The sequence below is a fragment of the Portunus trituberculatus genome, chromosome 22, assembly GCF_017591435.1.
Source record: "Portunus trituberculatus isolate SZX2019 chromosome 22, ASM1759143v1, whole genome shotgun sequence".
Taxonomy (NCBI): domain Eukaryota; kingdom Metazoa; phylum Arthropoda; class Malacostraca; order Decapoda; family Portunidae; genus Portunus; species Portunus trituberculatus.
The window spans coordinates 7,727,041-7,743,348 of NC_059276.1; the positions used below are offsets into that span (position 1 = coordinate 7,727,041).

The window sequence follows — 16,308 nt, forward strand, 5'->3', positions numbered from 1 at the left end:
GGAGCCCTATATTCTACAAATCCCTACCAGCATAGTTTTGTAACCCACATTTGCATTTTCTTTCATTAAATTTTTGAGCCACAACAAAGCTATTTATTGGATAAGCTCTCTTGCTGCTGTCCAATTACCTAATGTATTGTATCATCACATGGCCTGTAGGTCATACCAAACTCACTGTTTAGGAGAGGCGCGCTCCTTTGCATGTTGGAACTGATCTTTCCTTTCCATATACAAAATAGATCAGCTTCCTATATATAATGCTTATTAATTATCTTGCCCCATAAATAAGCTTTCTCCCTCACTAAATATATGTAGTTTTGTCTCACACACACACACACATAATAATAATAATAATAATAATAATAATAATAATAATAATAATAATAATAATAATAATGAAGTTGTTACAGCATACAATGTGCATAACTTTAAGGAAAACTGGATAAATGGAGACATGGAGACAGAACACTGAGCCCCGCTGAAACACTGCACAATACAACTAGGTAAACACACACACACACACACACACATTAACCTATGAAAAGACTGGTATTGTAAAAATGGGCTTCAAAACTACTTTTATTCACTCACCCCACATTACAAAATCTTAAAATTCATATTCTCAAACACTTCTGTGCTTCACTTCCACTCTTTCAAAAGGCTTTACAAGAGTTTTTAAGGTGTTCTTTTTATGGTTCTAAAGGCAGAGTAACAAAATTTCTATACTATCAACTGTAGAAAGACTTGGAAACCCCATTAATTATCTCTGTGGGGTTGGAAAATAGGTATGGTGAGAGAGCAAGTGTTTTTTAATATTGACCTTAACCATCAGGCACTCTTGTTTATAACTCACACATACAAATTTTACAGCCAGTTAAGCGTTTCCTTTTAAGTTACCCAAAATAATCTCAGCATCAGAATATACTAAATTAATAAAACTGTATCTTATCTTAATCAATTCTTCATAATAAAATAATCTCTACACAAAACACTTTATCATCTCCAACAATTCAGTTTAGTATAGCGACTCTGCCTTCAATATCTATACACATGCTTAATATAATCTCCAACATTCTTAATTACAATAGTAACTTTATAACAATGAATCATTATGTCGTTCCTCAGGCACTTTATAATATGAACTAAATAACATTAAATCAAAGAGGCAAAGTCTGATATTTATATTGTGCTGAGAGACAACTGAAAATTCTTGTTTGTGGCTACAGGGCTCAAGATTATCACCAAGACTTTACAATACCAAGTCATTATTCACCCATATCTACAACAAATCCTGCAATACCCCAGGAAATGTCAGAAATGGTGCTAAGAGGTGAGAATTGTCCAACGTAGAAGAGAAGAGTGAGAAATGTGAAGAGCCAAGGAACAGTGCTGGAAACTGAAAAATATATACCAGAAATACAAAAGATGATGAATGATGTCAAAAAAACACCCTGGAAATTCAATGACAATGATGATGATATGATTAGAAGAAATAATGACAGGAATAAAGAGAAAATACTCCCCAATGATAATGATAAAGAAAACTGACTAAACTACTACACCACCTGACCTTCCTACTTCTCTCCCTCTGCCTCAGCCTCAGCCTCAGCTTCTGCACTTTTCACTTCTGCTGGGGGAGGAACACCAAATGAGAACTCCACTGGTTGGCACTCCAGGGTTCTCAGGTTCACCAAGACACAGGTGCCGGTGGTGTTGAACTTTGGCACACTCACCAGCAGCACCTTATGGCCGGACACTGGTCATGGAGGAAAGAAAGATGAATTACAGTGTGTTGTAATGATTTACTGAAAATGAGATGATATTTTTTATTTACCTGGTGATAGAAAGTCATGTTTACAATTTTATTCTTGGTTATGTTCATTTCTTTGCTTCCTACAGTATATTCTAAGTTATGAAGGGAAAAAAGATGAGTTATGGCATTAGGATATATTCAAAATGAGGTGATATTGTTTATTTACTTGGTGATGAGAAGTAGGAGTAATTTTTTTCTTATTTGTCTTCATTTCTTTCCTTCTTACAGTATATTTTAGGTTATGGAGAGAAAAAAAAAGAAAAAGATGATGTAATGTACTGGAAATGAGGTGATACTGATTTGCCAGGATATGAAAAGTTAGAATGATTTTTTCTTGCTTATCTTCATTTCTTTCCTTCTTTCAGTATATTCTAAGTTATGAAGGAAAATAAGATGAGCTGGGGTATGTTGTAATGATGTACTGAAAATGAGGTGAAACTTTATTTGCCTGGTGAGGAAAAGTTAGAATTTTTTCCCTTGGTTACCTTGATTTCTTTTCCTCTTAAAGTATATTCTGTTATGAAGGGAAAAAGATGAGTTATGCTGTTATGTACAAAAAATAAGGTGAAACTCTTATTTATCTAGTTTTTTGTGACTAGAATCTCTATTTTTGCTTATCTTACTTCCTTTCCTTCAAATATACACAAGTTTCTTTCATTAAGTTATGTGGGGAAAGAGAGACTGCTGTTATGATGTACTGTGAATGCAGAAACTTATTATCCATTCAATTTGTAATGGAAAATAAGGTTTAGAATGATCGCTTTTGTTTATCTAATTTCTTTCCATCAAATACAAGTCTCTTTCAACATATTTAAGTCATCTCTACACATCTTCCTCAGAATATTGAAAATGAGGTTGAATTTATTATTTACTCAATGTTTGTGATGTCAAATTATCTGTAGAATGAATTTTTTTTTTGCTTATCTTAATGTCTTCCCCTCAAATATGAGTCTCTAACAGTGTACTTCACTCACACACACTTTCCTCTAATACTGTTATGTACACTCTTAACACACAACACCTTCCAACAATCTGCTAAGTAACAAGAATGAATATAACACAACCTCAATTTAGAAAACCAAACTACATCAAAACATCACCAGTATTAAGTTCTGCTATGAGTAACATCAATATATATAAGACAAAATCACCTGAAAAAACAAAATGGCTCAAAACATCACCAGTATTAAATCCCTCACCTTCCACAGTCTTAGAGGCAAAAGCTTCTTGGTTGCCAGCAAAGAAGATGTCTGGGCAGTGTGTCATGATGAAGGGATCCTCTTTGTAGTAAGGGTAGGTGGCTGAGGGGAGAAACACTCATTAATTCACTTGATAAACACTGGATACATTTATGATAATACGACATGAAAGTTTGTATGTGTATTTTTTTTATATAAGAGGGAAAAACTGGCCAAGGGTAACATAAACAAAAAAAAAGGGCCCACTTAGTTGCCAGTCCCTTTACAGGTCCCAAGAAAGTTAGCCAAAATAAAGAAATAAACTTCATCTTAAATTAAGTCAAGTCATAGGAAGTTGGAAATACAGTAGCAAGTATAGGGTGTTCCAGAGTTTACCAGAGAGAGGTATGAGTGACTGCTGTGAAGATAGTCTATATTAAGAGGTGTTCAGTATGTGTTGCCTTCAGTTAGGCAATGTCTCTTCAAGTCATATGATGCTTACTTACATCTTCTAGTCTGAAGTACTTCATTATGTAAGGATAGCACTGTGTGAAGATTGCAATATGCAGTGTGTTGCAGTGAGTATCTGTATTTTATTTCCAAAAAATAAATCAACTCATTGTCTTAACCACAAATCTTAATAAGGAATGTCATTAATATGATAAAAAAAGAGTAACATTGATGCAAAACTTGTCGTCAAAACATAAGAGAAGTAACATACTTGGATCAACGTGAAATTTGTCTACCACCTTCACCAATGATGCAAATACTCTTCCCTATGTATCTCTAGCAACTTAAACACCACTAAACATTAACCCCTTCAGTACTGCAATACATTTTTTTTATCTTCAGTTTCAGGTACAATTAAATTATTTTATATATATTAGAAAGGGTCTGTGCATGTCAGAAGATTAATAGCCTGAATTTTCACTAATCTAATCCCCACATAAGTTTCTAAAGCTGTATAAAATCATCAAATAGTAAGCAGAATAAATATGAAAGATGCATCCTAATACTGAACATCAAAATCCTGAAAGAAAAACAAACATGTGTATTGAATGACTCACAAAGGCTGTCTGGTGCAGTAGGAGCAAGGTGTCCCCACTCACACAGCCTCTCCATCACCTCCAAGGGGTCCTGCAGCGTGGTACACCGACTCACATTCTCCACGTTCTGTCCTGAGGTCCCCACCAACACTCGGCCACCTACCTCACACTCATAGGGGTTTGTCACTCCCTGCATGGTGGCGTAACCTCTGACCTGGGAAGAGATAAGGAAAGAAATATCAATTACTATATCTTTCATTTCCAGGTTAGTTCTGATTAGTGCTCCTATTCTCAAACACTTCTGCACTTCAACTCCACTATTTCAAAAGGCTTTATTCAAATTCACACAAGTTCTTCAAGGTGTTTTTATGGTTCTAGAGGCAGATTAACAAGGTTGCTAAATTACTAACTGGAGAAATACTCTTGAAAATCCCACAAATCATCAATGTGGTCTTGGAAAATAGTCATAGTGAGAGAGCAAAGCATTTCTGAATATGGGTCTTAAAATCAAGCACTATTCTTTATCTGAAAATGTGAACTTTCCATTTGTAAATCCCTCAAAATGGAAAACTATCAACCATATCAAATTTTGTCACTGAAATACATAAATCATTATAGTATTCTGGTTTATAATTGAGCACCATTCCTTATCTTACCTGAAAATGTGAATTCTCCATTTGTAAATCACTAAAGAGGGAAACTATCAAGTGTATAAAATTTTGCAATACTGAAATATATAAACCAAATTTTTCTCTACTTTAAACCTGATCTATATGTCATGTATAATAAAAGTCATAAAGAGAACCACTAAAAACCAGGAACATATTAAAGAATTCCTCACAATATATAATATATGGACAGTGCAATCTGAGCCTCAATACTGAATGAAAGAAGAAGAAGTAAAATGAGACCCACTGAAAAGGGAGAAAGACAAACCAATAAAATCAGCAACGTTATACACACAAATTCATTACAATATATAACAAACTGTACCTCCCTATATGGACAGTACAATCTGACCTCCCTATATGGACAGTACAATCTGAACCTCAACAGTGAATAAAAAAGAAAATAAAAAAGAGACTCACAAGAAAAGGGAGAAAGATGACCCACTAAAACCAGCCATTATGCACACAAATTCTTTACAATATATAATACATTGTACCATATCTCCCTATTTAGACCGTACAATCTCAGCCTCAACACTGAATGAAAGAGCAAGTAAAATGAGACCCATGTGAGAAGGGAGACAGATGGGAGAAAGATAGCAAGAGTAGTGAAGGAAACTGCCTCACCTTTGGCAACACACACGGATGGAAGGGTTGTTGTGGTAGCAGGTGGTTGGTTGGGTCCAGCTCTCCCGGCATCAGATCAACGGGACATGAACTCTGTAACACAATTCAAATTCTCATGAGCTTCAAACTAACAAGATTCAATCAATATGCATGTTCATATTTTCACTGATTCACAATTCATTAGCTATTTCCAATCTCACAACACAAGATTCTGGACTCTCATCAACTTAAAATTAACAACATTCAATCAAAATATGTGTTCCTATTTCCACTTTAATTCACAACACACTAGCCATTTTGAATATCCTCAAAAGCCTCCTCTATGAGTATGCTGATGGCAACACAAAGATTCAGACACTCATCAACTTAAATCTAACAACATTCAATCAAAATACAAGTTCTTATTTCCACAGTGCCTATTTTCACCAATTGCACAGAGGACAGCAGGTAAAACTCACGGCAATCTGTAGAAGGAGGTCGTCCAGCTCTCGCACCACCTTCATCACCTCACTGTGGTCCTTCTCTCCCAAAGTATTGTGTACAGAGTTACCTAGAAATGTTAGAAGTTATGAAAAGGTTCAGATTTCTTACATATTTGCATTTATGGGGTGTCACTCTTCTCTCTCTTTTACAATTTTGCCTGGACACTTTCCATGCTGACATTTTTTCCCCAGTGACAAAGTACTGTTCATTTCTTACTGTTCTATAGCCATCTCCAAGCCTTACACTGGATACAAATTAGTGGTTCTAGTCTCTTAACTTTTATTTTCCTATATTCTTCATGCATATAAAAAAAAAATCATTGCTTCCAGTGGGATAAATTCTTGAATATTCCATTGAAAAAAAAAAAAATTATCAAGTGAATGTCAACTTGATATACAGACACATTTCTGGTGCACATGTATAAGATAAAGAAAACGATAAAAAGAAGAAGAAAAAAAAAAAAAAGAATTAGCTAGAAATCTGGCACAAATAACATGTAACCTCCATCTTAAAAGAAGTCAAGTCAGGAAGATAGAAAAAGAGAAGCAGGCAGGGAGTTCCAGTTTACAAATTTATCAGTACATTAGTCTCTCGGCATTGACAGCTGGACCTCTACCTGCTATAATGACCCGGCAGATGGAGGCAACTTCTTCCTGCTCCTCAGGACAGCCCAGGTGGCCGGTGAAATAATCCACCATCAACTCCATGGGAAGCAGCTGATCTGTACTCTTGCTCAGCTCCAGGCCAGACACAAGCATCACAAACCTGAGGGAAAGACAACAACACTCAGTTTTCATCACACCCTGCACCTGACAACAATCTTTTTATTTTATTACCATTTTTTTTTTTTACGAGGGGAAAGCTGGCAACAAATATGAGCAAACAAAAAGGTCCACTCAGATGCCAGTCCAAAAACAGGAAGAGTTAGCCAAAAGAATGGGATAAATGTCTTAAAGCCTCCCTTCTTAAATGAGTTCAGGTCATTTAACGCAAGAAATAACCTTAGAATAACCACTAATCTTTTTCACATGCAGGCTTCTATATAAACAATGAATAAAGAAATACCATTTAGTTTACAAAAATGAGTACTTAAAAATAGATTTATCTACACCTATTTTGGGGATAGAAATGTAAGTTAAATGAAAAAGTAAAATAGAAATTATATTAATCTATCAAGAGAACTAACAAAATACCCTTAAAAACCAATATAACAGAAACCAGAGTCTTTCAAAAATATATGTTATGTGGCCACTATTTTCTTAAGCCCAGAGAGATGCCAAACATTTTTCGTATGACTTTTTATCCTATTGATAAAGTAGATATCATGTTAATCTGTCAATGAAACCATCAAACTATCCTTAAAAACATGTGTGAATGAAACAGGAGTCATTCAAAAATATATATGATGTAGCCACTATTTTTCAAAGTCCACAGAGATGATAAAATTTCTTCGTAAGAGTATTTTTGCTATTGATAAGGTAGAAATCATGTTAATCTGTCAATGGAACCATGCAACTACCATTAGAAAAGCATGTTACTGAAACAAGAATCTTTTAGAAATACAAATTATGTGGCCAATATTTTTCAAAAACCACAGCTATGAGTAACTTTGTTTGTAATAGTGTTTTTGCTTTTGATAAGGTAGATATCATGTTAATCTGTCAATTAAACAATCAAACCGCCCTTAAAAACCCATATGACTGAAACAAAGATCTTTCTAAAATATAGGTTCTGTTGCCACAATTTTCAAAGTCCACATTTATGAGGAGCTTTGATCGAATGAGTGTTTTTGCCATATCTGAAGTAGATATCATATTAATCTGTCGATACAACTACCAAACTACCCTTAAAAACCTGTATCACTGAAACAAGACTCTTTTGAAAATATACATTAAGTGACATCTACTTTTCAAAGTTCACAGAGATAATAGAATTTCTCTATAGTAGTGATTTTGCTATTGATACGGTAGAAATCATATTAATTTGTCAATAGAACCATCAAACTAGCCTTAAACACTAGTGTGACTGAAACAAGAGTATTTTGAAAATAAATGATGTTGCCACTATTTTTCAAAATCCAAAGAGATGATAAAATTTATCCATTGTAGTGTTTTTGCTATTGAAAAGGTAGAAATCATATTAAACTGTCAATGAAACCATGAAAATATCCTTAAACAATCATCTTACTGAAACAAGAGTCTTTTAGAAATACAACTTATATGGCCAATATTTTTCAAATTGTACAGTTATGAGGAACTTTGTTTGTAAGAGAGTTTTTGCCTTTGATAAGGTAGATATCAATGTAATCTGTAAAAAGAATCATCAAACTTCCCATAAAAATGTGTGACTGAAACAAGTGTCTTTTCAAAATATAGGTTATGTTGCCACAATTTTCAAAGTCCACATATATGAGGAGCTTAGTTCCTATGAGTGTTTTTCTTATACATAAAGTCGGAAGTGCATTAAATTGTCAATATAACTGACAAACTACCCTTGAAAACCCGTCTAACTGAAACAAGAATCTTTAAGAATATAGGTTAGGTGACCACTATTTTTCAAAGTTCACAGAGAGGAGAAACCTTTTTTGTAAGAGTTTTCATACTATTGATAAAGTAGATATAATGTCAATCTGTCAATACAACCACTGAATTACCTTTAAAAAAAATGTATGACTCAAACAAGAGTCTTTTGAAAATATATGTTATGTGGCCACTATTTTTCAAAGTCCACAGAGACGATAAAATTTATCCATACGCGGGTTTCTGCTATCAATAAGGTAGAAATCATGTTAATCTGTCAATGGAACCATGAAACTATCCTGAGAAAACCATGTTACTGAAACAAGAGTCTTTTAAAAATACAACTCATGTGGCCAAAATTTTTCAAATTCTACAGTTAGGAGGAACTTTGTTTGTAAGAGTGTTTTAGCCTTTAATAAGGTAGATATCAATGTAATCTATAAAAAGAACCATCAAACTTCCCATAAAAATGCGTGTGACTGAAACAAGTGTCTTTTTAAAATACAGGTTATGTTGCACAATTTTCAAACTCCACAGGTATGAGGAGCTTACTTCGTATGAGTGTTTCTGCTATTTATAAAGTAGAAATTGCATTAAATTGTCAATACAACTATCAAAACTACCCTTCAAAACCTATCTACCTGAAACAAGAATCTTTTAGAAATATAGGTTAGATCACCACTATTTTTCAAAGTCCACAGAGATGAGAAACCTTTTTCATAGGAGTTTTTATGCTCTTGATAATGTAGATATCATATGAATCTATCAGTAGACCCATCAAACTGGCCTTAAAATCCTGTGTGACTCAAAAAATAGTCTTTTCAAAATATAGGTTATGTGGCCACTATATTTCAAAGCCAACAGAGGTGAGGAACCTTTTCATAACAGTTTTTAATGCTATTGGTAAAGTAGATATCGTATTAATCTGTAAATAGAACCATTAAACTTCCCTTAAAAACGAGCATCATTGAAACAAAAGTCTTCTTAAAATATAGGCTATGTTGCCATAATTTTCAAAGTCCACAGATATGAGGAGCTTCATTCATGAGTGTTTTTGCTATATATAAAGTAGAAATTACATTAATCTGTTGATAGAACTATCAAACTATCCTTAAAAACCTGTGTAACTGAAACAAGAGTCTTTTAAAAATGTAGGTTATTTGGCCACTATTTTCAAAGCTCAAAGAGATAAGAAACCTTTTTCATATGAGTTTTTATTCTTTTGATAAAATAAATATCATATTAATCTGTCAATAAAACCATAAAACTGCCCTTAAAAACGCATGTGATTGAAACAAAGGTCTTTCTAAAGTATAGGTTCTGTTGCCTTAAGTTTCTAAGTCCACATTTATGAGGAGCTTTGATCGAATGAGTGTTTTTGCTATATCTAAAGTAGATATCATATCAATCTGTCGATACAACTACCAAACTACCCTTAAAAACTCGTATCACTGAAACAAGACTCTTTTGAAAATATACATTAAGTGACATCTACTTTTCAAAGTTCACAGAGATAATAGAATTTATCTATAGTAGTGATTTTGCTATTGATACAGTAGAAATCATATTAATTTGTCAATAGAACCATCAAACTACCCTTAAACACTGGTGTGGATGGAACAAGAGTATTTTTATTTTGAAAATATGTTATGTTGCCACTATATCTAAAAGTCCACAGAGATAATAAAATTTACCTATAGTAGTGTTTTTGCTATTGATAAGGTAGAAATCATGTAAATCTGTCAATGAAACTGTTAAATTATCCTTAAAAACCAATATGATTGAAACAAAAGTCTTGAAAATATGTTATTTCACTACTATTTTCAAAGTCCATAGAGATGATAAAAATTCATCTATAGTAGTGTTTTTGCTATTGACAAGGTAAGAAATCATGTTAATCTGTCAATGGAACCATGAAACTACCCTTAGAAAGCCATGTTACTTAAACAAGAGTCTTTTAGAAATACAACTTTTGTGGCCACTATTTTTCAGCCCACAGTTATGAGGAACTTTGTTTGTAAGAATGCTTTTGCTTTTTATAAGGTATATATCATGTTAATCTGTCAATATAACTATCAAATCTACCTTAAAAACCCGTGTGACTGAAACAAGTCTTTTTAATATATAGGTTACGTTACCACAATTTTCAAAGTCCACAGATATGAGTAGCTTGGTTTGCTATATATATTGCTGAAACTCAATAACCGGGATTTCACGTTAAGTCCGACTCTGATCGACCCAGGAACTAAAGTCCAAGTTAAACTGCTTGGCAAATTTTTTTTTATCAATTTTCTTTACACATCCTGTATTTCATTTTCCATTGACATAATGAAAAATCTAATTCCAACTATAAATTACATTTTAATTGTAGTTTAAAGTTATACCAAACAAAAGTTGATCAGAGTTTATATTGATTTTGCAAAAATATTTGAAGTACATATATAAAACTGCTTTTTGAAATATTTGCTCTTAATGATTTTTCATAACTTCTTTGTTTTGTTATTTGTGTTCATTTGATCAACATGAAATTTCACAAATGATTGTGTATACAATGGTGTCTTCCTGGAGCATGATAAGATAATAATGCATTAGATCCCCGCTTATTACTCACTTGTTGGTGAGTGTTGGGAAGGCACCACCAGCAGCACGGCAATCTGCTGTTTTACTACTGAACGGGACACTTTCTGAGTCTTTATTAGTGTGTTGAGGTGAGATAATGATACAGTGAAGTATTTATTACTCATCAGCTTTATACCTTTGTTTCAACATAATCTTTGGCAATAGTGTTATTGTGAGAGTTATGTGTATAGTTGTGATGATGAAAGAAAAAACAGTGTTTGAAAAGATAACAGCAGTCTTATGATGTAGAGATAGTGGAGAAGTGTGGCAGTGAGGCAAGTGTCTTGGAGGGGGAGATAACACAGGTGGCATGATGGAGGGAAGAGGGGAGGCCAGGATTCAAGGTCCAGCTGTCTCCCAATGATACTTTTGTTTGTTTGCTTCTTGTTGTCTTCTTTTCTTGAAGTTTCTGATTCTAATCCTTGTCAAGTTATGCCTGTAATGACATTATTTCTGACGCCTAGTCATGTACTGTTTAGGGCGTGAGTCAGGCTATGATGCAACTGCACAACACATCTGAAAATGGCTTTCTGGTGGGAAGGGTATTTAATTGTCAAAAAGTAAACTACACCATCTGGTAATTCAAGGTCTAAAGGTTTCGGAGAGACAATTGTAATCCCAAAATTTTAAATCTTCCCAAAATTAAATAAATAAATCCTGCATCAAGTCATAGTTTTTTTTTGTGTGTGTGTGTGCGCGTGCATGCGAGTGTGTGTTCGTGTGGAGGGGGGATTCGTATAAGTCAGACATTTGCATTTGTCGGACCAACCTTTCCTCCAAGTTACCGAGGGTCTACAGTACCACAAATCTGAGTTACCAATGTATGAATCTTTTTTCATGGAGAAGCTTGGCTATGTAAACAATGAATAAAGAAATACATGTTTAATTTACAAGAATGAGTGGCTTAAGATCACTTTTTCTACACTTATTGGAGAAAGAGAAGTAAGTTGAATGAAATACCACCAATCTGAATTATGAAGGAGTTAACCTGTTAGAACATTGCATTCATACCTGTCTTGTGTGAGTTCCTCTTGTTTCACAGCATCTGGCAGTCCAGCATAACACATTTCCTCCACATGAAACTTCCCTCCCTCTGACGCCTTGCCCAGCACTGCCACCACCAAGCCTGGATCAAGAAGGATTACACTAAGGCTTGTATTCTCAAACATATTTGTGCTTCACCTCTACTATTTCAAGAGGGTTTATTTAAATTTACACAAGTTTTTTTTAAAGATTATTTTACAGTTTTAGAGACAGATTGACATGATTTCTACACTATTAACTGGAAAAACACTCCTGCAAACCCTGTTAATCATCTCTGTGGCCTCTGAAAATTGTCATGGTAAAAGAGCATTGTCATGGTAAAAGAGCAAAGTGTTTCTGAATACTGACCTAAATCCTAACTGTCTACAATCGAACTAGTTTTTTAGAAAGATGCATCAGTCCATTTTCTCTGATCAAAGCTAGAATCTTGGGGGATTGGGAACTGGCATCTGAGTGGCCCTTTTTGCTCAATAATTTTTGTTGCCCTAGGCCAGATTTCCCCTCTTACATAAAAAATAATTAAAACAATGATAAACTGTTAATCATGGTACAGTGGAACCATGCGAATCCTGTCCACGGTCCAAGTGTAGGTTGGGCTTCCTCACTCGGAGCAACAGTTTCCTAGCAGGTGGGCTTTGAGATAGGAGGTACCCCAAAAAGTATCCCCTTTAGCCCAGAAATTCCCGTGAAAAGCCCACATGGTTTAATAAGAAAAATAAATAAATAAAAAAAAAAAAAAAAAAAAAGCATCCATTAATCAATAAGCTAACAGATCACCAGCACTTCATCCTAGTCACCAGGTAGATCTCCTCCTTCCCTCTCACTGCCTCACCTGTCACCAGTGTGGGGACGTCAATGTTGCCAATAAGGTGGATCCTCTGCACCTCGTCTTCAAGGATTATCTCATCACTTTCACCTACATAATTCTTGACAACTGGCTGTGGCATCAGTTGGTACTGTAATGTTAAATGAAAAGGTTAACCCCTTCAAGTACCATGACGTGATTTCATATTTATTCTTGTTACTATTTGGTGACTTTATACAGTTTTCAAAATTTGTATGGGTGTTAAAACAATGAAGACTCTAGCCATTAATCTTCTGACCTACACAGATTCTTCATCATGCAAATAAAATTGTCTAATCATACCAAAAATTCAAGGTAAAAATGCATCCCAGCACTGGAGAGGTTGATACACACTGAATCTCTGTACTTATCAATATGCAAAGAATATAACAATCACTGGACTCAAAATAGAGAAGCAAAGAGTAATGGGAGAGAATGATGTATGATAAGAGAAACAAATGAAAATGAGAAAAGGAAAATAAGATTGTATGCAACTAATACTGGTGAAATATCAAATAAATCTCCCGAACACACGTCAACCTTCTAAAGAGAGAAAGATGAAGGATGTATTAAATAAGAAACAAATGAAAAGAACAAAGGAAAAGTAAGATTTGAAGCAACTGATACTGGCAAGATATGAAGTGAATCTCCCAAACACATGCCGACCTTACTTCTTCAGATATCACTTTCAGGATGGATGACTTCAGTAAAAAGATTAAGAAAGACAAGAATGTATTATGAGAGAAGCAAATGATAATGATATAAAGAAAGCGAAATTCAAAGCAACTGATACTGGTGAAATATTAAATAAATCTACCAAACACATGTCAAAATAACTTCTACAAACAGAGAGAGAGAGAGAGAGAGAGAGAGAGAGAGAGAGAGAGAGAGAGAGAGAGAGAGAGAGATAAGGCTGCCTACTAAGAGAATCAAATGAATAAGACACAAGGAAAACAAGACTAAGATCAACTAATAATGGTGGCATATCAAATAAATCTCCCTAAACACATGCCAACCTTACTTCTTCAGATATCTCCTTCAGGATGGATGGCTTCAGTTCCTGCTTCTTGTACAGTGTGCCTATGATGATACACTTCTCACCCTCCCCGTCCCCAGCAAGGTCATGGAGACGCTTCACTTTGACCTCACTGCCTGTAAATATAAAGGTGAATTAGCGAGACGTACATACAAGCAAGGAAAACAAATCTAGTCTCAGTCAGGTCTTTCTTTGTAACCTAACCTGACCCTAACCTAAATGGCAAAAGTGTAACCTGAATATATAGTGTTAAAATTATATTGTGATGTTAATATTTACTTCCACAAATACAAAGGTGAATTAGTGAGATGTAAATACAACAAAGGAAAAAATATCTAATCTTAATTATTTGTTTGCTAAATATGGTAATGTATCTCCTTAGACTATCTATGGGTGATGTGTGAAGTTTGGTATTCCCAACTAACTAAACCAAAAACAAACAAACCTAACCAAAACACACTTCATCTAAGCTAACCTAACCAAAACACACTTCATCTAAGCTAACCTAACCAAAATACACTTCATCTAAGCTAACCTAACCAAAACACACTTCATCTAAGCTAACCCTAAAACCAACCTAACCTAAACCTAATCTAGCTCTATTTTTTGGCTGATGTGTTGACTTTCAATAACATCAATGAGTTAATAAGAGCTGAGAGCACAAAAAAACTTCATAAACATAAAGTATAGCCACAAAATGCAGTCGCGTCAAGTACTACTGACAAGGACCGATAATAAACACTAACCCTTTTTCTTTATTGGTTCTCCTACAGCTTCATACAATAAACTCTAGATGGTTTTGGCCACCCTTTGATTGTTCCTACTATTTACATTTCCAATAAGTACACTACCTGCTGCAAATTAATAATAACGCTACAATAGGTCCAAGATATTGTGTTAGACTATAAATTTACCTCTTTTTTCCCTAACCTAACCTTAAACTGCTGAGAATGTAGCCTGAATATACCACGTTGAAATAAAATTATGATGTTAATATTTACGGTAAATTTGCAGATTCAACCAATATTCTCCCTTATATTTCTTTTCCCCTATGTCTAACAAGCTTAGGGACCTCCTTGGAAAGCAGGGTTTTAGGGTGGGGGAAACCAAACCTAACCTAAATTCCGTCCTGAAGTTATTATTCACTTCTGATAGGGTAAAATGGAGTTAGAAATGCTCAAAGTGTAATCTAGACCATGAGAATGTAGGGTAACGTGTGGCGTATTGCTTGAAATTGCAATAATTCTATACTTCCACAAATACAAGGCAAATTAGTGAAACGTGAATACACCCAAGGAAAATAAATCTAGTCTTAATCAGGTTTTTCTTTCTTTTTTTCATAACCTAACCTAAATGCTGAGAATGTAAAGAGAAGAGTGTTAAAATAATAGCGTAAATTATTGCAGCTTCAACCAATACACCACACATCACCACACACATCCTCACGGTCTAGATCACACTTCTACGACCATTTCTAGCCCCATTTAACCCTAACGATAATTAATTATAACATCAGGACGCAATTTAAGTTATGTCAGGTTAGGTTAAGTTAAGTTTAGGTTAGGTTAGGTTGGGTTGAGTTGGGTTGGGTTAGGTTAGGTTAAGTTAGGTTGGGTTAGGTTAGGTCTCCCCACCCTACAACCCCGCCTTCCCCGGATGTTACTACGCTTATTAGACATAGGTAAAAAGAAATATAAGAAACGGTATATTGGTTGAAACTGTAAATTTACCTTAGTGATAATATTTAAACAGACACATACATACCCCATCTCTCCACAGCTTTACTCAGCACCAGTGGCCGCATTTTCTCCAGCCTGGCACCGTAAATAAGGCAATACTGGCGAGACATGTCCTTCTTCCCCCAAACTTTGAACCTGTTAGACAGATTGGAGTAAGTCGCCTTCATCCTCTCCACCTTCTCTATTTCCAGCTTTTTAGGGACACTCAGCAGCTCCTCGGCCTTCTCAACACTCCTTGCGCCTTTCAAATTCATAATGGTGACTCACAGGTAAGAGATACTACGAGAATTAACGTGAAATTAGAAGATTTTCCCGGTTCTTCTTCGTTCTGGTGAGGCAAAATGGTTCCCGCGCTTTTCTGTGTTTTGTTTCTTTTTTACGGGATCACTATTCTGATACAAGTTTTTATTTATTTATTTATTTGCTTATTTTACCTTAGAGGCCTTTTTGTAGCTAAAAGGATGCTGTGGGCGTAATTTTTTTTATCCTTATTTTGCTTTTAAAAATAGTGTGATTGTCTTTATGTAATTGTAGACTTGTAGAGAAAGGACACACACACACACACACACTAAGAAGAAAAGAGCATAAAACATTTACAAAAGCGCAAAATTAACCAAAAAGATAAGAAAAGAGACACGGAAAATAGCATACCGGAAAGAGAGAGAGAGAGAGAGAGAGAGAGAGAGAGAGAG

At 34.7% G+C, this 16,308-nt stretch overlaps 1 protein-coding gene across 1 annotated transcript; it reads right to left on the reverse strand.

Annotated features, from left to right (window-relative positions):
* Nucleotides 1-566: 566 nt before the first annotated feature.
* LOC123507545 (DNA polymerase delta subunit 2-like) lies at nucleotides 567-15,984 on the reverse strand. Its single transcript, XM_045260473.1, has 10 exons — nucleotides 15,642-15,984; nucleotides 13,863-13,993; nucleotides 12,830-12,953; nucleotides 11,965-12,079; nucleotides 6,432-6,580; nucleotides 5,791-5,882; nucleotides 5,333-5,425; nucleotides 4,059-4,251; nucleotides 3,013-3,114; nucleotides 567-1,756 (listed from the first exon to the last, which is right to left on the reverse strand). Exons 1-10 carry the CDS (start codon nucleotides 15,868-15,870, stop codon nucleotides 1,575-1,577), a joined length of 1,410 nt encoding a protein of 469 aa, XP_045116408.1. The 5' UTR covers nucleotides 15,871-15,984; the 3' UTR covers nucleotides 567-1,574.
* Nucleotides 15,985-16,308: the final 324 nt, after the last annotated feature.